The sequence below is a fragment of the Prunus dulcis genome, chromosome 2 (assembly GCF_902201215.1).
Source record: "Prunus dulcis chromosome 2, ALMONDv2, whole genome shotgun sequence".
Lineage (NCBI taxonomy): Eukaryota > Viridiplantae > Streptophyta > Magnoliopsida > Rosales > Rosaceae > Prunus > Prunus dulcis.
The window spans coordinates 19,564,885-19,586,665 of NC_047651.1; the positions used below are offsets into that span (position 1 = coordinate 19,564,885).

Consider the following 21,781-nt stretch of genomic DNA (forward strand, 5'->3'; position numbering starts at 1 on the left):
GAGCCGAGGTGGTCGGCTTGGAGCCGAGGTGGTCGGCTTGTTAATACATCGCATCATCGAATCCCCCTATAAATAGGGATAGAACCTTTGTAAGAAGGGGACGATTCCTTCCTCCCTCTCCAAAATCCCATGTACTTGACCTATGAAATACATTCCTAAAGAAAAGACAGGTTACAGTCTAAACCTATTTTTATATATCTGAAAGCTACGAACATATATCGTGTAATCCATTTAAATATCTGGTGGGTTCAACAAAGAGTACAATAGGAAGAGAAGGAACCTAGATCATCTTATTGTCTTATCTATCATTGTCTTGTAATCCAAAGGTTATAATATATTTTGAAGTTTTCTTGTTAAAACCCAAAGGAAAATGAGTGAAGATTTTTGTGCACCATTTGGAATTGAAGTTAAGGATTGCCAAAATAAGAAGAGAACATTGTGGGTACAAATATAAGGAACATTGTGGCATACACAATACAATACTCACAAGGATAGTATTGAAAAGAAAAATGGATACAATATTTGTTTTAATACTAATACATATGCGTAGACTGAGATTCCAGCAGTCATGTAGAGCAGCTCTTACAATGCGCCAATTCCAGAATAGCCACTGCAGAACAAAAGCATTGCTCTAAGGCTAGAACTACAACTTGGTGCGAATATTATTCCATAGAGGACTTCGATCTACGGCTTCAGGGGAAAATTAAAGAATGAACCCTCCCAATTCATCCCAGCTGCCCCTTCTATGCCTATTTCACAAGGCCTCATTTGACATTCTTCTCTGTTTTCATGGAAGTAATAATTCTAGTTAACAATAACTTTATTCAAGAACTTTCTGGGATTAAAACTCAATGCATTCAATGTAGTTATGGCCATGCAAAACATTTCCCACTTACGTGTTCATTAGTGGCTGCGATGTGTAATCTGCTAGTTGAGATGCAGATAAGATTGATCTCAGATTCTCTTTTGGCTGAGGACATTCCTATATTAAGAATTATAAACAAGTAAGCAGTTAAGTTTGGATAAATCCGTAATAAAGTTTATATAACAAAACGTTCAAAGAGTATGCTCATTCTACCTCCGAAATCCTTTCATCTGTAGTTCGATTTTCAAAATTAGCATATGCAGATTGCCATTCATTATTATAGACATCAAAATGAGGGACACTTCCCAGTTCGCTGTATATTGGTGACTGCAGTGTGAAAGAGTGGTAATCCTGTGCCTGCTGAATACATGGCTGCTGGATGAAGAATCACAAACAAGCAAGCGTAAGTTAATTTATACTTCTTGTACTCCATACTAAGAAGTTAGTATCATAAATGCCAAGAAGTATGTTTGGATTCACCTCTAGAACCATATAATTTGCAGTTTGATTTCCAAAATCAGAGGCATTAATATACATAAAATCTTCTAGATTCCTGAATGTTGGTGACTGAGGTGTGAGCCTATAGCTGTTTTTTTCTTGCTGAGCATATAGCTGGATTAAGAACATGTAGATCAAGTTTCGAGATAATATTCTGCCTTATATTAAGTTCATATCAAAACATCAAAAAGCATGTTTATACTCACCTCTTGAGACATATCATATGCGACTTCATCACATGTTGAAAAATCATTCTTATCGGTAACTGAGTAGTCATTATCTCCAAATGGTGATTGCATATCATTACAATCTTCATTAACTTGCAGAACATCTGCCAGCTCTATGTATGCTGGTGATTGCAGTGTGGAGGGGCTGTGATCCTGTGACTAAAGTGCACAAAAGAGTGAAGCATTAAGATCCGCAAAATTCTTGTGTTTCATAAGAAAAATGTTCAAAAGGAAAAGAGTACGCCCATTCTCACCTCAGCAGCAGCTTCATCTTCACAATTATACAAATTGTAGCTGCTAGGTTCACCTTCAGCGAAGACTGAAGTATCCTTCTTATCAGGGTTTTTCTTCATTCGACACAGAACAAAATCCCTCTGCATAAGTTGGAGACCCCATATCAAAATCATTAGTACCTTCCCACATTGAGCTATCAACTACCATCAATTTCAATTCTTATAAGAGCACACACATCAAAATCCTTACACAACCAAACACAACCTGATTGTGCATTTAAAACTCTACCACTATGACAAACATGAAACACTAATCCAACAGACAAAACTTGATGCTGCATAATCCAAACACAGGATCAAGTAAAAAACTTTGTAAATAATCAAGCATGGATGAAAGAGAATGACCTCGGCCAGCTGAGGATCAGGACTGGCTTCACTTTCAAAGAGATTATACTCGTGCATGACCCAGTTGGTCTTCTTTGATTTCGGCACACCACGTTCATAGAAGGTCATGGTCCTCTTTGTCCCAATGACAGCATTGGACCCTCGGGCCCTGATCATACGTTCCTTCCCAGTGATTTTCCAGGAGCCATGCGGTGTGGCCCTGTTGGAGCGATTGCTGTTGGTGTACTTGTAATCCCTTCGGCTGAAGAAGAACCACTCCATATCATGATATGGAGAGTCTTGCTCTGTGAACATGAGCCCTGCATATGCGACACAAAGCAAAATATCAAAATTTGAAACCAACCCAATTCATGTCTTGAAGTACCAAGAACTACAAACAGAACAAGATAGCTTGAGGGATTATTACCAGGTATTTCCCAAGGGTCGTACTTGCAGTTATCAAGCACGGGGATGTGGTTAACGTTAAAATCCCTGTCCTGTCTCTTGTTCTTCAAATAATGGTCCACTAATTCCTCATCAGTGGGATGGAATCTGAACCCTAGTGGCACTGGATCCCCTTCTGTTGTTTTTCTGTAGCACTTGCTTCCCATCTCTCTCTCTCTCTCTCTCTCTCTCTCTCTCTCTCTCTCTCTCTCTGTGTGCAGATATAATAAGCAATCAAGAAGAAGCTGCAATGGCATCAGCAGAGTGAAGTTGTATTTTATAGACAAACTCAGTCACACTGTCACTACTGTTTGATCACCCAATCGCTCCAAGGAATTAAGTCCTGAACTTCTTAAACAAGTGTTGCTTACTCGACACGCGTTTTTTTTTTTTTTTTCTTTTTGTTTTTTCATCAACCGCTCTTGGAAGTTCAACTCTAAGAATACTGTGCATTTTGGAATCTCCCTCAAGTCAAAATCTGTTAGAGTCCTTTTCCTACAGTGAATTCCACATCAAAATTTAAACAGAATAAGAATAAATTTAAGGAGGTAATTACAATTTACAACCGTGGTCTCTATACTTAAAAATTGTCAAAAATAACTTTTATTATGATTTCTTACATCATTGGTTCCTCTGTCAATTTTACCGTTAAGTTAACTTTTAGCATATTTGTTTTCCTTACATGAACGTCATATATCGTAGAAATTAAAAATATAAATCGTGCATGTAGCATCAATCTGCCATCTTTGTTATTTAAAAAAAAAAAAAAGAAAGGTATGAGAGTGCTTGAAAAGAAATTAAAATTGTATTTAGCATCGATAGTTTTTTATTTATTATTATTTTATTTAAAGAAATGGGCTACTTGATGTTGGCACTCGTAACCAAACTTAACTCTACCTGCACTGAAACAATAGTACACAAATGGCGTTTTCACTATTCCAGATTGTTTAATTCTAGATTCTTCTAAATACAAATACACATGCTTACATACACTTTAAAGTGCATAAAGTACATTTTGCTAACCAACCAAAACAGGCAGAAATGTGGAAAAAGCATGAAACTATAAACCAAACATTTCACTATGGAAATGTCATTTCCATTTCCTCACCTTTTCCAGATTCCATTCGGATTGGCTCATTTTCATCTTGAATCTTGATCCATCTTAGATCAGTTTTTTGCATTTCAAGTAATAATTTGGAGTCTGCTCTGTTCCATCCATCCTATAAACAAAAATCCAAAAAAATAAAAAGAATTTTGGCACTGCCAACTGATAATGGTTTTGATTTTGATGTGATTGTGTGTTTGTGGATGAGGGATCCATCTTTTTCCTCTCTCTCTCTCTCTCTCTCTCTCTCTCTCTCTATTTATGAAAAATATTTCAGAATTTTGTGATTGGAAAATGGTGATGTCCAATAGGCTTTTAAGACTTTCTCCCCAAAGTAATCTTTCATGAACTTCCTCACCAGGTAGTCTTCTTCAAATTATCAGACCAAATAAAGTACCATCATTCACATTTGTTTTTTTTCTTTTCCCTCTTTATATACTCCCCACTTTCCAGTTGCTACTGTACGTTTCTAATAAATCAAATCATCTAACTTTTATTTTTATTTTTTGAGAAAATCAGATCATCTAACTTTTAATTATGTACTTCCACATAATTAATAAAGATAGGACCACACTCTGAATTTCACAATAAAAGTGTAATTCATAAATGGGGTGATTCAAAACCGTATGATATGAATTATATTATTGATCACATCGAAACTGTTATGTTAAAGACGGTTTATGATATAATCAAACCGTGTCTAGGAAGCCTTACTTTTCTCGGACACTTTTGCAGAAGCTTTACCGCCTAATTTCCCATGACTGAAAAACCCTATTTCTCTGAAAGAGCATAGAAATGGGTCTGATGATGTTGACGATGACCACGAGGAAATATATTTGAAGCGTGAGAGGTAAAAGGGAGTTGACGATTATACCCCTCATAAAATTGGGGATTTAGCTATTTTTTTAACGGAGGGACTATTTATGAGCACCTATATTAACGTTAGGGACCATGAGTTATACAAAAAAACTTTAAGGATGCAATCTGATAGTTTTGCAAATGTTAGGGACGTTTTGTGATAATAAGACTAATATTAATAACACTTTTGTCCAAAGCCAATTTCAAACAAAAAACTAAACTCCAATAAATATATATCATTGTCTTGTAATCCAAAGGTTATAATATATTTTGAAGTTTTCTTGTTAAAACCCAAAGGAAAATGAGTGAAGATTTTTGTGCACCATTTGGAATTGAAGTTAAGGATTGCCAAAATTAGAAGAGAACATTGTGGGTACAAATATAAGGAACATTGTGGCATACACAATACAATATTACTCACAAGGATAGTATTGAAAAGAAAAATGGATACAATATTTGTTTTAATACTAATACATATGCGTAGACTGAGATTCCAGCAGTCATGTAGAGCAGCTCTTACAATGCTCCAATTCCAGAATAGCGACTGCAGAACAAAAGCATTGCTCTAAGGCTAGAACTACAACTTTGTGCGAATATTATTCCATAGAGGACTTCGATCTACGGCTTCAGGGGAAAATTAAAGAATGAACCCTCCCAATTCATCCCAGCTGCCCCTTCTATGCCTATTTCACAAGGCCTCATTTGATATTCTTCTCTGTTTTCATGGAAGTAATAATTCTAGTTAACAATAACTTTATTCAAGAACTTTCTGGGATTAAAACTCAATGCATTCAATGTAGTTATAGTCATGCAAAACATTTCCCACTTACGTGTTCATTAGCGGCTGCGATGTGTAATCTGCTAGTTGAGATACAGATAAGATTGATCTCAGATTCTCTTTTGGCTGAGGACATTCCTATATTAAGAATTATAAACAAGTAAGCAGTTAAGTTTGGATAAATCCGTAATAAGAAGTTTATATAACAAAACGTTCAAAGAGTATGCTCATTCTACCTCCGAAATCCTTTCATCTGTAGTTCGATTTTCAAAATTAGCATATGCAGATTGCCATTCATTATTATAGACATCAAAATGAGGGACACTTCCCAGTTCGCTGTATATTGGTGACTGCAGTGTGAAAGAGTGGTAATCCTGTGCCTGCTGAATACATGGCTGCTGGATTAAGAATCACAAACAAGCAAGCGTAAGTTAATTTATACTTCTTGTACTCCATACTAAGAAGTTAGTATCATAAATGCCAAGAAGTATGTTTGGATTCACCTCTAGAACCACATTATTTGCAGTTTGATTTCCAAAATCAGAGGCATTAATATATATAAAATCTTCTAGATTCCTGAATGTTGGTGACTGAGGTGTGAGCCTATAGCTGTTTTTTTCTTGCTGAGCATATAGCTGGATTAAGAACATGTAGATCAAGTTTCGAGATAATATTCTGCCTTATATTAAGTTCATATCAAAACACCAAAAAGCATGTTTATACTCACCTCTTGAGACATATCATATGCGACTTCATCACATGTTGAAAAATCATTCTTATCGGTAACTGAGTAGTCATTATCTCCAAATGGTGATTGCATATCATTACAATCTTCATTAACTTGCAGAACATCTGCCAGCTCTATGTATGCTGGTGATTGCAGTGTGGAGGGGCTGTGATCCTGTGACTAAAGTGCACAAAAGAGTGAAGCATTAAGATCCGCAAAATTCTTGTGTTTCATAAGAAAAATGTTCAAAAGGAAAAGAGTACGCCCATTCTCACCTCAGCAGCAGCTTCATCTTCACAATTATACAAATTGTAGCTGCTAGGTTCACCTTCAGCGAAGACTGAAGTATCCTTCTTATCAGGGTTTTTCTTCATTCGACAGAGAACAAAATCCCTCTGCATAAGTTGGAGACCCCATATCAAAATCATTAGTACCTTCCCACATTGAGCTATCAACTACCATCAATTTCAATTCTTATAAGAACACACACATCAAAATCATTACACAACCAAACACAACCTGATTGTGCATTTAAAACTCCACCACTATGACAAACATGAAACACTAATCCAATAGACAAAACTTGATGCTGCATAACCCAAACACAGCACCAAGTAACAAACTTTGTAAATAATCAAGCATGGATGAAAGAGAATGACCTCGGCCAGCTGAGGATCAGGACTGGCTTCACTTTCAAAGAGATTATACTCGTGCATGACCCAGTTGGTCTTCTTTGATTTCGGCACACCACGTTCATAGAAGGTCATGGTCCTCTTTGTCCCAATGACAGCATTGGACCCTCGGGCCCTGATCATACGTTCCTTCCCAGTGATTTTCCAGGAGCCATGCGGTGTGGCCCTGTTGGAGCGATTGCTGTTCATGTACTTGAAATCCCTTCGGCTGAAGAAGAACCACTCCATATATGGAGAGTCTTGCTCTGTGAACAAGAGCCCTGCATATGCAACACAAAGCAAAATATCAAAATTTGAAACCAACCCAATTCATGTCTTGAAGTACCAAGAACTACAAACAGAACAAGATAGCTTGAGGGATTATTACCAGGTATTTCCCAAGGGTCGTACTTGCAGTTATCAAGCACGGGGATGTGGTTAACGTTAAAATCCCTGTCCTGTCTCTTGTTCTTCAAATAATGGTCCACTAATTCCTCATCAGTGGGATGGAATCTGAACCCTAGTGGCACTGGATCCCCTTCTGTTGTTTTTCTGTAGCACTTGCTTCCCATCTCTCTCTCTCTCTCTCTCTCTCTCTCTCTCTCTCTCTCTCTCTCTGTGTGCAGATATAATAAGCAATCAAGAAGAAGCTGCAATGGCATCAGCAGAGTGAAGTTGTATTTTATAGACAAACTCAGTCACACTGTCACTACTGTTTGATCACCCAATCGCTCCAAGGAATTAAGTCCTGAACTTCTTAAACAAGTGTTGCTTACTCGACACGCGTTTTTTTTTTTTTTTTCTTTTTGTTTTTTCATCAACCGCTCTTGGAAGTTCAACTCTAAGAATACTGTGCATTTTGGAATCTCCCTCAAGTCAAAATCTGTTAGAGTCCTTTTCCTACAGTGAATTCCACATCAAAATTTAAACAGAATAAGAATAAATTTAAGGAGGTAATTACAATTTACAACCGTGGTCTCTATACTTAAAAATTGTCAAAAATAACTTTTATTATGATTTCTTACATCATTGGTTCCTCTGTCAATTTTACCGTTAAGTTAACTTTTAGCATATTTGTTTTCCTTACATGAACGTCATATATCGTAGAAATTAAAAATATAAATCGTGCATGTAGCATCAATCTGCCATCTTTGTTATTTAAAAAAAATAAAAAAGAAAGGTATGAGAGTGCTTGAAAAGAAATTAAAATTGTATTTAGCATCGATAGTTTTTTATTTATTATTATTTTATTTAAAGAAATGGGCTACTTGATGTTGGCACTCGTAACCAAACTTAACTCTACCTGCACTGAAACAATAGTACACAAATGGCGTTTTCACTATTCCAGATTGTTTAATTCTAGATTCTTCTAAATACAAATACACATGCTTACATACACTTTAAAGTGCATAAAGTACATTTTGCTAACCAACCAAAACAGGCAGAAATGTGGAAAAGCATGAAACTGCAAAACAAACATTTCACTATGGAAATGTCATTTCCATTTCCTCACCTTTTCCAGATTCCATTGGGATTGGCTGATTTTCATCTTGAATCTTGATCCATCTCTGTTCCATCCGTCCTATAAACAAAAATCCCAAAAAATAAAAAGAATTTTGGCATGCCAACTGATAAAGGTTTTGATTTTGATGTGATTGTGTGTTTGTGGATGAGGGATCCATCTCTCTCTCTCTCTCTCTCTCTGAAAAATATTTCAGAATTTTGTGATTGGAAAATGGTGATGTCCAATAGGCTTTTAAGACTTTCTCCCCAAGTAATCTTTCATGAACTTCCTCACCAGGTAGTCTTCTTCAAATTATCAGACCAAATAAAGTACCATCATTCACATTTGTTTTTTTCTTTTCCCTCTTCATATATTCCCCACTTTCCAGTTGCCACTGTACGTTTCTAATAAATCAAATCATCTAACTTTTATTTTTATTTTTTGAAAGAATCAGATTATCTAACTTTTAATTATGTACTTCCACGTAATTAATAAAGATAGGACCACACTGTGAATTTCACAATAAAAGTGTAATTCATAAATGGGGTGATTCAAAACCGTATGATATGAATTATATTATTGATCACATTGAAACTGTTATGTTAAAGATGGTTTATGATATAATCAAACCGTGTCTAGGAAGCCTTACTTTTTTCTTTGTGTTCCAAATTTCAATGGTAATGCAGCTCTCTTTCGTACCGTTTGGACCGTTAGAAAGGATTCGGCACAACCCTTAGATGGATCTGGAATCTAATATATATGTTCATACTGAGTCATTCTATAGTGAGGGCCTTATATATGCCCTTAAATGAGGTCCTATCTCTTAATCGTAATATCAAGCTAACCAATTTAATCCAACAATGATAGAATCTCACCTATATATAAGGCCTCACTATATAATTCTCGTGTTCATGCTATGCTGCTGAGCAATGTGCCATCAACCACATAAGTGCAACCACCAGGCCAAGTTTTTGAGGTGGTGGGTAGCTATGGGCTTTAAACTTAAGCTGTAATTTCTTTTGGATTTTTTTTTTCTGGGTTTTGGGCCTCATCTCCTGTACAATAGGATTGCAATGACCCATTTAGAGCCACATAAAACTTGGGAAATGTACTCTAACCCATAAGGCCAACGCTTTCACCGTACTTGGCTGTGTTATAAAATTAAAAAAAAAGCAAGCAATAGACAACAAGGGGTGGTGGCGCAGTTGGCTAGCGCGTAGGTCTCATAGCTTAAAAGTTGAGTTATCCTGAGGTCGAGAGTTCGAGCCTCTCTCACCCCATTTAATTTTTTCTTTTTGTAAAAAAAAAAATTGCGACTTCAATAATTAAAGGTTCTAACTTCCAAACAATTTCAGACTTCAATAACGCAAACAATACTTATATTTGAAACTCCAGTAGCCACCAGCCATACATCCTTACATCTGGTCAGAGAACGAAAGACTGTTGATCTCTATATACTATATATCAACATTTTGTCACTGCAATGTCATGGCTGACATTAGCCCATACTTTTATAGCAAACGGAAAGTAGCCAGTAAGACTGGCATTACTCAATGTGTTATAGAATATAGAGAACAAGAATGAACTATTTCTTGGTCAGTGAGTTTAGCACCACTCCCGGTCACAAAAATAGAACAAAATCGCGCCTAGAACCGTGTTGCAAATGTAGACTGATGGGGGACTTGTCAATGGGAATGTTTGCCAGGTAATGAAGGAGCCCTTCCAATTGCTGGGGGTTGTTCTATTCTGTGTCTGCTCCACATCCTTTTCTGCATTTTTGCCTTGAGCTACCTTCCTGTCTATGCTAGACTTTGTTCTACGTTCTTCAGGTTCTTTGGCCTGCAAAAGGAAACCAAACTGAGTTGAGGAAATAGCCTTTACAAAGCTTCAATAGAAGGGCATTTATATAACTACTGTAGAGAAAGAAAATAAAAAAAACAAGACTCTCTTCATGTTCTCTGTGCAGCAGTTTTTACTTCTCTCACCTTGCTTTGCTGTAGTTTTATTTCTCTCAATTTGCCTACTGGTGGATATGTTCTTCTTCGTGTTCTTTCCTTTGTATAATATTCGTCGTCAGTCGCTAATTGTATACAATTAATGGAAACGTTAAATGCATCTACATTGACAGCAGAAGTATCCCTTAAGACATTGATGGATCTTGGTTGTGGTCTGTGTGTTCTTTCAGATGTGCCAGACTGTAGTTGAAGCTCAGACGTCTGAGGTTTAGGTGCTACATGGACAGGGGAAGCAGCCTGTCTGGATAACTGGTTATGAAATATAACCTCTGTATCTCGCATGGACGGACTTGAAGTATATGTACCACCTTGCAAACCCACCACCTGAAAGAAAAATGTCAAAAAATATGAACAAGTTTCCCAAGCCTATACTAACAAAAAATGAAGCAAAGTTTCGAGTGTCTGACCTGTGCAAACTATCAACACAGCATAAAATTTTGATTTTAATATCTATAGGACAATATCATTAGAAAGGACTGTAATAATGTGAATGACAGGCACACTATTCACATTACTACAGCGGTTCCTTGTGATATTTTCCTACAGATAAACATAGTGTGGTTCACTAGCTCTTGGAGTGTTCTCCAATAGCTACTCCAGAACATTTTTTTTACCCTTACATAGATTGGTTCTGTGTCTGTGTCTGTGTCACATTGTGGATCAATAAGAAGCGATCTGGCAAACTCTTCGGCCTCAGGGTCATTTGCTTCAAAGTCAGATTGAATCGCATTGTGATCATTATTACAACGGGAATTTGCAAGCCAACGATCCCTTGTACGCTCAAAATAGTCCGGATTTTCTCGTGGCCTAGTATATTCCTGCATTTGGAACCATAAAATAAGTGTTGGTTATTTTTATTATATATTTTTATGTATGCAGGGTGACCGCTCATAATCACTTGAGCTACAAGCCCTTGGTAGCAAGTGTTGATTTATTGGCCATGTTTCTTTTGCACCAGATATATATATGAAGATGCTCATATCAGGAAATTAAAGTCTCACGACTCTCACCTCCAGACTCTCCATGCCATGTACTGGTTGATTTTCGAAATCAGATGCATTGTGAGTACTAGGTTCACCTTCATCACAGGTTGTTGCAACATCAGTATTCTGATCTGATTTTTTCACATTTTTCTTCAAGTGACAGAGAACGAAGTCCCTCTGCATATAATTAAGTTGGAAAACCAATTATGTAATGAAAGTAGAGGCAATAGAAAATCAAATGAGGTTCCAACGCAAGCGGACGTCTCCAAGTTTTGCATAGTTACAAAACAAACCAAATTGGCTCGAAGGGGTTTCGACTTTGAGCCTTGAGCCATTCATTGATTTCAAATTCGAAACCCCTTTGAGCTGCAAATTAGTAATTCATTATGACTAAATTTCTATAGCACAACATGTATATCATGTTGTAAAGAGCAGCATTGTGTTATTGGTGCTGGAAAACAAAAACCATAAAAAGGAAAAGAAACAAAAAAAAAGAAGAAAAAGAAACAGAAAATGATGACCTGCTTAGCATTGGGATGGGCATCGTCAGGGATATAATACTCATGAATGACCCAGTTGGTCTTCGCGGACTTACGAACACGACCAATGTAAAAGGTCAGAATCCTCTTTTTGGCGATGACAGTTCTGTTGTCTTGAGCCTTGATCACACGATCTTTGCTTGTGATCTTCTAAAAGCCTTCCTTTGTGGCCCTACTTCCTTTTTTGTATTTGTAGAAGAAGAACCAATTCTCATCGTCCGACTTTATCAACGATTTGTCTGCATAAACATTTTAATTGGACCCAATTGCATAGACAGAGCTTCAGACTCATTGAAATGCAAATTGAAAAAGTAAAAAAAAGAAAAATCAAGAACTGGGATTGGTAGATGAGTAAAAGCACAACATTTGGATTGGACCCACTTGCGTGTAGAGAGTTTCAGACTGATTGAAATGCAAATTACAAATGAAGTAAGAAAAAGAATGAAAATTTAAGAACTGGGATTGCTGTAGTTACCAGGTAAATCCCAAGGCTCGAACTTGAGGATATCAATTTCATCAATGATGTTTTCGGCATGGGAATCCATGCCCTCCAGCTTATTCTTCAAATAGTAGTTCACCAGCTCTTCATCTGTGGGCCGAAATCTGAACCCCACCGGCAGTAACAAGTCACCTTCTTCTTCTTCTGCTGCTCTGCTAAGTCTGGCCATCTCTCTGTCCTTTTACTTTATGAAGAGAGAATGGTACATTTTGATTAATTGATCTGTATGTTTCTGCCAAGTGTTGAGTTGCTGTGAGAGTGAGTGAGAGACAATTGGGAAATTGGAATGCTGGGTTTTTGTGATTAATGAGGTCGGTTCTTGTTTTTTAATGATTAAAAACAACAGAATCGTACGGAAACGGAATTGACTTCCAAGTCTGGTTTGGAATTTTTGTAGTGGCATATGGTGGACCCCGGCACTCTATTCACCTTAAATGTGCCGTATTTTGTATCGGTGCATTTATATGCATGTATTAGATTAATTTAACGAATTTAATCAGTCTACATAAGTATTTCTTTGCAACTTCTTTGTAAATGACTCACTAGTATAGTAATCTGGAGTAATTACTCCTTCATGTAATATGTTATTACCTCTTTAGGTTTAAATCTTAACATTTCTGTAGTGCGTGTAAATTTAATATGTTATTATCTTTCTAAATCTTTTTAAAAAAAATTAAAAATAAATAATAATAATAATAAAAATGTCCCATCAAGAATCAAACACCCCTCCGCTGAACCCCACCCCCTGCCTGAACATTTCACGCGGGAAGGCGGCGCAGTTGGCTAGCGCGTAGGTCTCATAGCTTGGAAAGTGAGTAATCCTGAGGTCGAGCCTCTCTCTCACCCCATTTCGTCTTTTTTATTTTTGAACTTCAACAATTTTGAAGGTTCCAAACAACAATTCAAGACCTTAATAACGCAAACACTGCTATATTCGAAACTCCAGCAATACAATTCAAGACCTCAATACATCCTCACATCTGGTCAGTAGAAAGAAAGACTGTTAATCTCTATAGGCATATATGAACATTTCATCACTGCAAAGCCATCGCCATGGCTGAGATTAGCGCATATTTTTATACCAAACAATAAGTACCCAGTAAGACTGGCATTACTCAATGTGTTACAGAATATAGAGAACAAGAATTAACTATTTTCTGGTGAGTGAGTTTAGCACCACTCCCCATATAAAACTACTTCCCGGACACAAAACAAGAACAAAATCATGCCTAGAACCGTGTTGAAAATGTAGACTGATGGGGGGCTTGTCAACGGGGATGTTTGCCAGGTAATGAAGGAACCCTTCCAATTTCTGGGTGTTGTTCTATTCTGTGTCTGCTCCATACTGCCTTGAGGCACCTTCTTGTCTATGCTAGACTTTGTTATAGAGATCTGCTTCTGGGGAAAATCAGCAGCAGTTCGAGGATATGGAGGTTCTTTGGGCTGCAAAAGGAAACCAAACTGAGTTGAGGAAATAGCCTCTACAAAGCTTCAATATAAAAGCATATATCTAGTGTAGAGAAGTTTAAAAAAAAAAAAAAAAAGGCTTTCTTCGTGTTCTCTGTGCTGCAGTTTTGGTTCTCTCACCTTTTCTGGTTTAGGTTTAGGTTTTTCAGGTTCTTTGGGCTGCAAAAGGAAACCAAACTGAGTTGAGGAAATAGCCTCTACAAAGCTTCAATATAAGAACATATATCAAGTTTAGAGAAAAAAAAAACAAAAAACAAAAAACAAAAACAAAGGCCTTTCTTCATGTTCTCTGTCCTGAAGTTTTGGTTCTCTCACCTTTTCTGGTGGATATGTTATTCTGCGTGTTTTTTCCCTTGTATAATATTCGTCAGCGGAAGTATCCCTAAAGACAATGATGGGACCTGATTGCTGTTGTGGTCTGTGTTCTCTTTGATATGTACCAGCTTTGGATGCTACATTGACAGAGGAAGAAGCCTGTCTGGAGAACTGGTTATGAAGTATAACATCTGTATCTCGTCTGGACTGGCTCGAACCACATTGTAGTTCATACGGTATTTGTGGTTCACAACGCATTTGTAAACTCTGGACCTGAAAGAAATATGTCCCAAAAAATGAGCAAGTTTCCAAAGCCTATACTGACAAAAAATGAAGCAAAGTTTTGAGTGTTTGACCTGTGCAAACTATCAGCACATTACAAAATTTTGATTTTAAGTTTCTATAGGAAAAGTATCATTAGAAAGGACTGTGAATGACACTGTAATAATGTGAATGACAGGCAAAAAAAAAGTACAGTGGTTCACTAGCTATTGGAGCGAATCGAGAGCATTTTTTTACCCGGTGATGGACTGGTTCCCTGTCTCTGTCACTGGTTACTCCAAATTGTGGTTCAACAATAAGCGTTCTTAAGAAATCTTCAAAATTAGCCTCCTGGTCATGAGCAGGTTGAAACGCAATGTGATCATTATTACTAGGGGAATTTGCAAGCAAAAGATCCCTTGCCCGCTCAAAATAGTCCAGATTTTCCCGTGGCCAAGTATATTCCTGCATTTGGAACAATAAATAAGTGTTGGTTATTATTTTTTCAGTTTATATATACAGTGAATTTGGGAGGGGAAAATCAAACCGAGGACCCTCCTGTGCAGAGTGAACACTCATACACGGCCTTTGCATCTAGGGTTGGTTTATTGGATGTCTCTTTTTCAGGAAATCAGAGTCTCACCATATTCATGTCATTTACTGGTTGATTTTCGACATCAGATGCGTTGTGAGTTTCACCTTCATCACAGGTTGCTGCAACATCAGCATTCTCATCTGATTTTTTCACATTTTTCTTTAAGCGACAGAGAACGAAGTCCCTCTGGATATAATTAAGTTGGAAAACCAATTATGTAATGAAAGTAGTAATCCACAAAACAAACCAATTTGGCTCAAAGGGGTTTCGATTTCGAGCCATCCATTGGTTTCCAAATCGAAACCCCTTCGAGCTGCAAATTATTAATCCATTATTACTGAATAATATCTATAGCACAACATGCATATCATATTGTAATAGAGGAGCATTGTGTTAATGTGACTGGAAAACAAAAACCATAAAACTAAAAAGAAAAATAAAAGGAAAGAGAATGATGACCTGAGAATTAGGATTGTCATCAGGGATATAATACTCATGCATGACCCAGTTGGTCCTTTCGGAATTACGAACACGACCTCTGTAAAAGGTCAGAATCCTCTTTCTACCGATGACACTTCTGTTGTCTCGAGCCTTGATCGGATGTTCTCTGCCTGTGATCTTCCAAAAGCCTTCCTGCGTGGTCCTGTTTTTTTTGTGCTTGTTGTACTCTGGTCGACTGAAGAAGAACCAATTTTCATCATCCGACTTCAGCAACGATCTCTCTGCATAAACATAAAACACATTATTTGGATTTGACCCAATTGCGTATGCAAAGTTTCAGATTCATTGAAATGCAAATTAATAATTGTCAAAAAAAATGAAAATTCAAGAACTGGGGATTTGGTAAAGAAGTAAGAACACAACATTTGGATTGGACCCAATTGCATAAAGAGAGTTTCAGATTGATTGAAATGCAAATGAAAAGTGAAGTAAGAAAAAAAACTTAAAGAACTGGGATTTGTTGATAATTACCAGGTAAATCCCAAGGCTCGAACTTTAAGATATCAATTTCTCGGATGATGTTGCTGACATGGGAATCCATGCCCCTCAGCTTCTTCTTCAAGTAGTGGGTCACCAGTTCTTCATCTGTGGGATGAAATCTGAACCCCACTGGCACTGACAAGTCGTCTTCTGCTGCTCTGCTGATGACGATCATCTCTCTATCCTTTTATGAATTGAGAATGTTACAATTTTTTGATTGGATTAATTGAACTGTCTGTGTATGTTTCTGTTAAGTGTTGAGTTGCTGTGACAGAGTTTGGTTTTGGTTTTTCTTTCAGAAAGATTAAAAACAACAGAATTGTACGGAATTGACTTCAAAGTCTTCGGCTTTCTGCCTGCTGCTTTGCTTCTTCTGCTTTCATGGTTTTGGAATTGGAATTTTTGTCGTGTCATATGGTGGACCCCACCCACGCACTCTAACCGTGTGAAATTAAATGTATGGCTCTGTGTGCCTCCCGGCGGGGATCGAGAAGCTTCCCATCATGGAGGAATTTTTCAGTCAAGCCGTCACGTAATCGAGTTTATATTACTAATTCAATCATGTGATAATAGCATATCCATTTCTTAATACTACATCTATCGTATAATAATCTTGTCATACACATGACAACATATGACAATGTGACCGTCAAACCTTCTTTGTATCTCTTTTTTTTCCATCAATATTTGATAGAATTTGTAAAAATTATATGAACTACATTCATATATACATCTTTTGCGTACCGAAATATGAGACCCATTTTATAGATGGGTTCTATTCGTACTAGAATGAAATATTTTCTGGTGAGTGAGCTTAGCTCCACTCCCCAAATAAAACTACTTCCCGGACACAAAAATAGAACAAAGAAAGGCCTAGAAAAATTTTGGAAATGTAGGCTGATGGTGGACTTGTTGTCAACGAGGATGTTTGCCAGGTAATGAAGGAACCCTTCCAATTGCTGACGGTTGTTCTATTCTGTGTCTGCTCCCTACCCTTTTCTGCATTTTTTCCTTGAGCCACCTTCTTGTCTTGGCTAGAATTTGTTCGAGAGATCTGCTTCTGGGGCAAATCAGCAGCAGTTCGACGATATGCAGGTTGTTTGGGCTGCAAAAGGAAACCAAACTGAGTTGAGGAAATAGCCTCTACAAATCTTCAATATAAGAACATATATCTAGTTTAGAGAGAGGGAAAAAAAAAAAAAAAAAAAGCCTTTCCTCATGTTTCTGTCCTGGAATTTTGGTTCTCTCACCTTTGCTGGTGGATACGTTCTTGGGCGTGTTTTTTCCTTTGCATAATATTCGTCAGCGGAAGTATGAATGATGGGACCTGATTGGTGTCGTGGTCCGTGTGCTTCTTGAGATGTATCAGACTTTAATTGAACTCGATCAGTCTGAGGTTTAGGTGCTACATTGACAGAAGAAGCAGACTGTGGAGAGATCTGGTTACGAAATATGCCACCTGTATCTCGGCTGGGCTGGCTCGAACCATAGAATACTTCACTAAGCATTTCTGCCTGAAACAAAAAAGTGTCCGCAAATATGAGCAAGTTATTTTTTTTTAGAGAAGTTGATATAGATTCAAATTTTTATCCAGAAGTTGGGTTTAATCCTCGGATTTGGTGACTTTAATATAAATCCTTTAACTTTTGTATCACATAGGATTACATTTCTTTTTAAATATTTTAGGATGTAATCTTTTTATTTTTATATTTTTAAAATCATTTTCTGTTTTATATTTCTTTCCTTATCCAATTTACCCTTGAGCACATAAAATGTAAGGAATAATGAAGTTATTAATTGCAGCAAATTTTATGGTGGTTTTATAATAAATTACTAAATTTATGGTAAGTAAAGCACCTAATTAAGAAGACTTTTTTTTTTCTTTTTTAAATGTTGTACATTGACATAAGAAAGAAATAATGGAATGAGTTTAGTGCTCAAAGGAAGCCAAACACTCGTTAAAATAGATGAGAAAATAATGGAGATCAGACTTGGGGTTCATCCCAAGGCACAAATGACCCATTGAAGCAAGATCTAATGTCCATTTGCTATGCAGTCATAGTATCGACTTTTTCTTCTTCTTCTTCTTATGCTTCTTCTTTTATTATTATTATTATTATTATTATTATTATTATTTTATGTTGAATATATGCTCAACTTTGAATCAAGTTCAATCATTTTGTTCTTTATAGTTATTCTTTACCTGAGATATAGGTAATACATTTTTTGATAAATTTTTCTTCATATTATATGTATATATATATATATATAAATTATAGGTAACATATTCCTTTAACAAACAAAAACCAAAAAAGAAGTTATTAATTGACTTGTGTTTTTATATACATGAGATATAGGTACCACTCTTTTTTGCCTTTTTGTTTATGAATTTAAATTATAGGTAATACGCTTTACCACTTATCTTTTTTACGTACCGGAGATATAGGTAGCATATACTGTCCGACTTATGTTTTTATACACTAGATTATAGGTAATTTAATATTCTGCTTGTTTATTTTTCCACCTTACTTATAGGTAAGATGTTTTGTGGTTTGTTCAACTTATGATGTAGATATTTTATCCCATGGTATAGATATGTTGTCCTATTGTCCATTGCATAGGTATAATATGTGGGTCTTACTTTCATTAATTAAATGGTATATATTAGGTAAATATTATCAAGGAAATTATGCATTAAATTTAGATTTTCAATATATTTTTCTTATTTACCTCAAAGGGTAAAATCGACATAACAAAAAAAGTAAATAAAGTCAAAGGACTTACATCTAAAACTAAAAACGCGTAGATTAAATCCAATAACAACTAATCGTTTTGGACCTAGATCTAAGAAACAGTTTCTTTTTTTATGTAACACACTCAGTGATACGACGCCATTGTTATTGTTCATAAACAAACACCATCAATAGATTCTGGAACCAATTCTTTTCTATATTTTTCTATGAGCTGAGACTGAATTATGACTTACAGTTGGCTCTTTGTTTGTTTATTGCATGATAATTTTCTTTTACCACAATGGTTGGATAACAACACGATATAACTAATCCCTCCTAATCCCCCCAACATGGAAAGTCATTCACCCTTACCTTCATTTTCTCCTTCAATATACCTTAGATTTACTGACTTATCCAAGCCAATAGTTACCAAACATGACCTTAAGTTATTGACGGATGAATTAGTCCGACTCAAGATTAGTGTATTGCAGTAAATACTTCTACCTAAAGGTGTGTTTCCTTATATATGGTTTTGACACTGGACAATTAGCAAAATTTTCCTTTTGGTTTTGGTAAATCTAGTGATTTTGCTGGCTTAGTAAATTATAAAAGAAGCCCCTATATCTTGATTATGTCAGCAGTTAAACTCACACTACAAAATGCAGAGAGTTTAATTGATCAGGAGAAGAAGGTATTGGTTTTGAGCACACAAAACAATGTCCTTCGTTTTCGTGATTCTGTATACTATATTTTGTTGATATTCATACGGTATGTGTGAACAATAAAGCTGCTAATGTTGATATTCATATGGTTTTGTTAAAGAAGCTTACTACTTTCAAGATTTATATCACATTATGATTGCTAAAAAAAGTGTTAAAGCACTTTAAAAGGATTTTTTAGTGTTCATCTGTTCGGTTTCATTTCGATATTTTTTTTCTCAGATTCTCGTACACAGATTCAACATTTATATATTGTAATCCACTGGTGATGTTGGTTTCAGTTGTGTAGTGGCACATTATTCCTATTGCTACAGACTACAGAGGGTCCTTGTGATATTTTCCTACAAATAAACATAGTGTGGTTCACTGACGATGTTGGTTTCAGTTGTGTAGTGGCACATTATTCCCATTGCTACAGACTACAGAGGGTCCTAGATGATGTTGGTTTCAGTTGTGTAGTGGCACATTATTCCCATTGCTACAAACTACAGAGGCTCCTTGTGATATTTTCCAACAGATAAACATAGCGTGGTTCATTAGCTATTGGAGTGTTCTCCAGTAGCTAATGGAGAGCATTTTTTTTTACCTGTCCATGTCCATGGAATGGTTCCATGTCTGTGTCACTGGTTACTCCACCATCTGGTTCAACAAGAACCGTCTCTAAGAACTCTGCGAATTCAACATCCGAGTCATTCGCTGCAAATGCAGGTTGCAACGCATTGTAATCAACATATTCCTGCATTTGGAAGAAAAAATAAGTGCTGTTTTTGTTTTTCCAATGTCCAAGCAAATTTTGGGGAGGGGGAATCCAATACAGGAGCTTGAGTGCATAGATAAAAGCTCTTAAATACAAGCCCCTTGCAGCACTGCACCGGATATATACGAAGAAGCTCATCTCAGGAAAATGAAAGCCTCACCTCTAGAATATCATGTGCTGGTGGATGTTCGTAATCAGATGCATTGTGAGTACTAGGCTCACCTTCATCACAGGTTGTTGCAACATCAGTATGAATCTCATCTGATTTTTTCACATTTTTCTTCAAGTGACAGTGACAGAGAACGAAGTCCCTCTGCATATAATTAAGTTGGAAAACCAATTATGTAATGAAAGCAAAGGCAATAGAAAATCAAATGAGGTAACTTCTAACGCAAGCCGACATCTCTAAGTTTTGCATATTTACATAACAAACCAATTTGGCTCGTAGGTAGGGTTTCGATTTCGAGCCATCTGTTGATTTCGAAACTAAATTTCTACAGCACAACATGTATATCATATTGTACAAAAAAGAAAGAGAATGATGACCTGGTTGGCATTAGGATGGGCTTTAGGGATATAATACTCATGCATGACCCAGTTGGTCTTGTCGGAATTGCGACCATGACCTATGTAAAAGGTCAGAATCCTCTTTTTGCCGATGACGGTTCTTCTCCTGTCTCGAGTCCTGATCTCATGTTCTCTGCCTGTTATCTTCCAAAAGCCTACCTCGGTGCTCCTCTTGGTGTGTTTTTTTTGGGTGTACTCTGGTTGACTGAAGAAGAACCCGTTCTCATCGTCCGGCTTCATCAACGATTTCGCTGCATAACATAAAACACAACATTTGGATTGGACCCAATTGAGTTTGAGACTGATTCAAATGCAAATTACAAGTGAAGCAAGAAAATTGAAGAACTGATATTGTTGATAATTACCAACTAAATCCCATGGCTCGAACTTGAGGATATCAATTTCATCAATGATGCCTTCGGCATGGAAATCCATGCCCTGCACCTTATTCTTCAAATAGTAGTCCACCAGCTCTTCGTCTGTGGGACGAAATCTAAACCCCACCGGCAGTGACAAGTCACCTTCTTCTGCTGCTGCTCTGCTGAAGCTGATCATCTCTCTGTCTGTCCTTTATGAAGAGAGAATGTTACAATTTGTTGATTTGATTAATTCAACGATCTATATGTTTCTGTCAAGTGTTGAGTTGTGAGAGGCAATTGGGAAATTGGAATGGGTTTTGAGATTAATGCGTTGGTTTTTCCTTTTCTAATGATTAAAAACAACAGAACAGTACGGAATTGACTTCCTAGTCTTTGGCTTCCTGCGTACTGCTTTGCTTCTGCGGCTTACATGTCTTTGGAATTTTTGTCCTGGTATATGGTAGACCCCACCCACGCACTCCCGCTCACGATAGGCCTTCTCTAATCCATTTGGGCTAAACCCAAATTTTCCCCCTCCAAAAAATAACTATTTAGATTTTGCTCAGACTCAAATCGTTTTTTCTCCCAACCAGTGGCGGATCCAGGATTCTCGAGCCAAGGGGTCACTGCGTAAAAACTTCGAAATTTTTTTAGAAGAAAATAACACTAGAAAAACAGAAAAATAGTTTCCATCCAAA

At 36.7% G+C, this 21,781-nt stretch overlaps 5 protein-coding genes and 1 non-coding gene across 10 annotated transcripts; 1 reads left to right on the forward strand and 5 right to left on the reverse strand.

Moving 5' to 3' along the window:
• Positions 1-423: 423 nt before the first annotated feature.
• On the reverse strand, positions 424-2,959 carry LOC117619730 (NAC domain-containing protein 71-like). The gene is made up of 8 exons (XM_034349743.1): positions 2,635-2,959; positions 2,229-2,527; positions 1,845-1,964; positions 1,570-1,749; positions 1,346-1,477; positions 1,079-1,240; positions 897-982; positions 424-781 (listed from the first exon to the last, which is right to left on the reverse strand). Exons 1-8 carry the CDS (start codon positions 2,906-2,908, stop codon positions 685-687), a joined length of 1,350 nt encoding a protein of 449 aa, XP_034205634.1. The 5' UTR covers positions 2,909-2,959; the 3' UTR covers positions 424-684.
• Positions 2,960-5,002: 2,043 nt separating this feature from the next.
• On the reverse strand, positions 5,003-7,503 carry LOC117619732 (NAC domain-containing protein 71-like). Of its 4 annotated transcripts, none has more exons than XM_034349745.1 (8): positions 7,179-7,503; positions 6,779-7,071; positions 6,395-6,514; positions 6,120-6,299; positions 5,896-6,027; positions 5,629-5,787; positions 5,445-5,530; positions 5,003-5,329 (listed from the first exon to the last, which is right to left on the reverse strand). In XM_034349745.1, exons 1-8 carry the CDS (start codon positions 7,450-7,452, stop codon positions 5,233-5,235), a joined length of 1,341 nt encoding a protein of 446 aa, XP_034205636.1. In that variant the 5' UTR covers positions 7,453-7,503; the 3' UTR covers positions 5,003-5,232. The 4 variants fall into 4 exon arrangements, with proteins under 4 accessions (XP_034205636.1, XP_034205635.1, XP_034205638.1 ...); XM_034349744.1 differs by having other exon boundaries at positions 5,629-5,790; XM_034349747.1 differs by lacking the exon at positions 5,896-6,027 and having other exon boundaries at positions 5,004-5,329.
• A 1,981-nt stretch (positions 7,504-9,484) lies between these two features.
• Positions 9,485-9,574, forward strand: TRNAM-CAU. Its single transcript is given in 2 exon segments — positions 9,485-9,522; positions 9,539-9,574. It is a non-coding gene; the product is annotated as a tRNA-Met (tRNA).
• A 77-nt stretch (positions 9,575-9,651) lies between these two features.
• On the reverse strand, positions 9,652-12,616 carry LOC117619728 (NAC domain-containing protein 48-like). The gene is given in 6 exon segments (XM_034349740.1): positions 9,652-10,133; positions 10,280-10,633; positions 10,930-11,127; positions 11,320-11,469; positions 11,814-12,070; positions 12,307-12,616. Coding segments are annotated over 6 exon segments (1,386 nt in total). The 5' UTR covers positions 12,500-12,616; the 3' UTR covers positions 9,652-9,899.
• Positions 12,617-13,318: 702 nt separating this feature from the next.
• LOC117619729 (NAC domain-containing protein 53-like) lies at positions 13,319-16,304 on the reverse strand. Of its 2 annotated transcripts, XM_034349741.1 has the most exons (7): positions 15,941-16,304; positions 15,428-15,690; positions 15,017-15,154; positions 14,632-14,838; positions 14,113-14,385; positions 13,918-13,956; positions 13,319-13,773 (listed from the first exon to the last, which is right to left on the reverse strand). In XM_034349741.1, exons 1-7 carry the CDS (start codon positions 16,122-16,124, stop codon positions 13,501-13,503), a joined length of 1,377 nt encoding a protein of 458 aa, XP_034205632.1. In that variant the 5' UTR covers positions 16,125-16,304; the 3' UTR covers positions 13,319-13,500. The 2 variants fall into 2 exon arrangements, with proteins under 2 accessions (XP_034205632.1, XP_034205633.1); XM_034349742.1 differs by lacking the exon at positions 13,918-13,956.
• A 253-nt stretch (positions 16,305-16,557) lies between these two features.
• On the reverse strand, positions 16,558-21,437 carry LOC117619733 (NAC domain-containing protein 87-like). The gene is made up of 6 exons (XM_034349748.1): positions 21,090-21,437; positions 20,704-20,975; positions 20,318-20,470; positions 19,987-20,136; positions 17,200-17,463; positions 16,558-17,054 (listed from the first exon to the last, which is right to left on the reverse strand). Exons 1-6 carry the CDS (start codon positions 21,277-21,279, stop codon positions 16,764-16,766), a joined length of 1,320 nt encoding a protein of 439 aa, XP_034205639.1. The 5' UTR covers positions 21,280-21,437; the 3' UTR covers positions 16,558-16,763.
• Between the last annotated feature and the right edge of the window lie 344 nt (positions 21,438-21,781).

Excerpts from the sequence above, each read along its gene's own strand:
- LOC117619730 (XM_034349743.1), bottom strand. The coding sequence starts at position 2,908 with ATGCCATTGCAGCTTCTTCTTGATTGCTTATTATATCTGCACACAGAG. Across the intron at positions 1,965-2,228 it reads CTGATCCTCAGCTGGCCGAG|AGGGATTTTGTTCTGTGTCG; the intron begins GTCATTCTCTTT and ends CAACTTATGCAG. Across the intron at positions 782-896 it reads TCGCAGCCACTAATGAACAC|AGAAGAATGTCAAATGAGGC; the intron begins GTAAGTGGGAAA and ends CCATGAAAACAG.
- LOC117619733 (XM_034349748.1), bottom strand. The coding sequence starts at position 21,279 with ATGATCAGCTTCAGCAGAGCAGCAGCAGAAGAAGGTGACTTGTCACTG. Across the intron at positions 20,137-20,317 it reads CAGCACATGATATTCTAGAG|GAATATGTTGATTACAATGC; the intron begins GTGAGGCTTTCA and ends TTCCAAATGCAG. Across the intron at positions 17,055-17,199 it reads GAACGTATCCACCAGCAAAG|CCCAAACAACCTGCATATCG; the intron begins GTGAGAGAACCA and ends TTCCTTTTGCAG.
- LOC117619729 (XM_034349741.1), bottom strand. The coding sequence starts at position 16,124 with ATGATCGTCATCAGCAGAGCAGCAGAAGACGACTTGTCAGTGCCAGTG. Across the intron at positions 15,155-15,427 it reads ATGACAATCCTAATTCTCAG|AGGGACTTCGTTCTCTGTCG; the intron begins GTCATCATTCTC and ends AATTATATCCAG. Across the intron at positions 13,774-13,917 it reads CTAAACCTAAACCAGAAAAG|CCCAAAGAACCTCCATATCC; the intron begins GTGAGAGAACCA and ends TTCCTTTTGCAG.
- LOC117619732 (XM_034349744.1), bottom strand. The coding sequence starts at position 7,452 with ATGCCATTGCAGCTTCTTCTTGATTGCTTATTATATCTGCACACAGAG. Across the intron at positions 6,515-6,778 it reads CTGATCCTCAGCTGGCCGAG|AGGGATTTTGTTCTCTGTCG; the intron begins GTCATTCTCTTT and ends CAACTTATGCAG. Across the intron at positions 5,330-5,444 it reads TCGCAGCCGCTAATGAACAC|AGAAGAATATCAAATGAGGC; the intron begins GTAAGTGGGAAA and ends CCATGAAAACAG.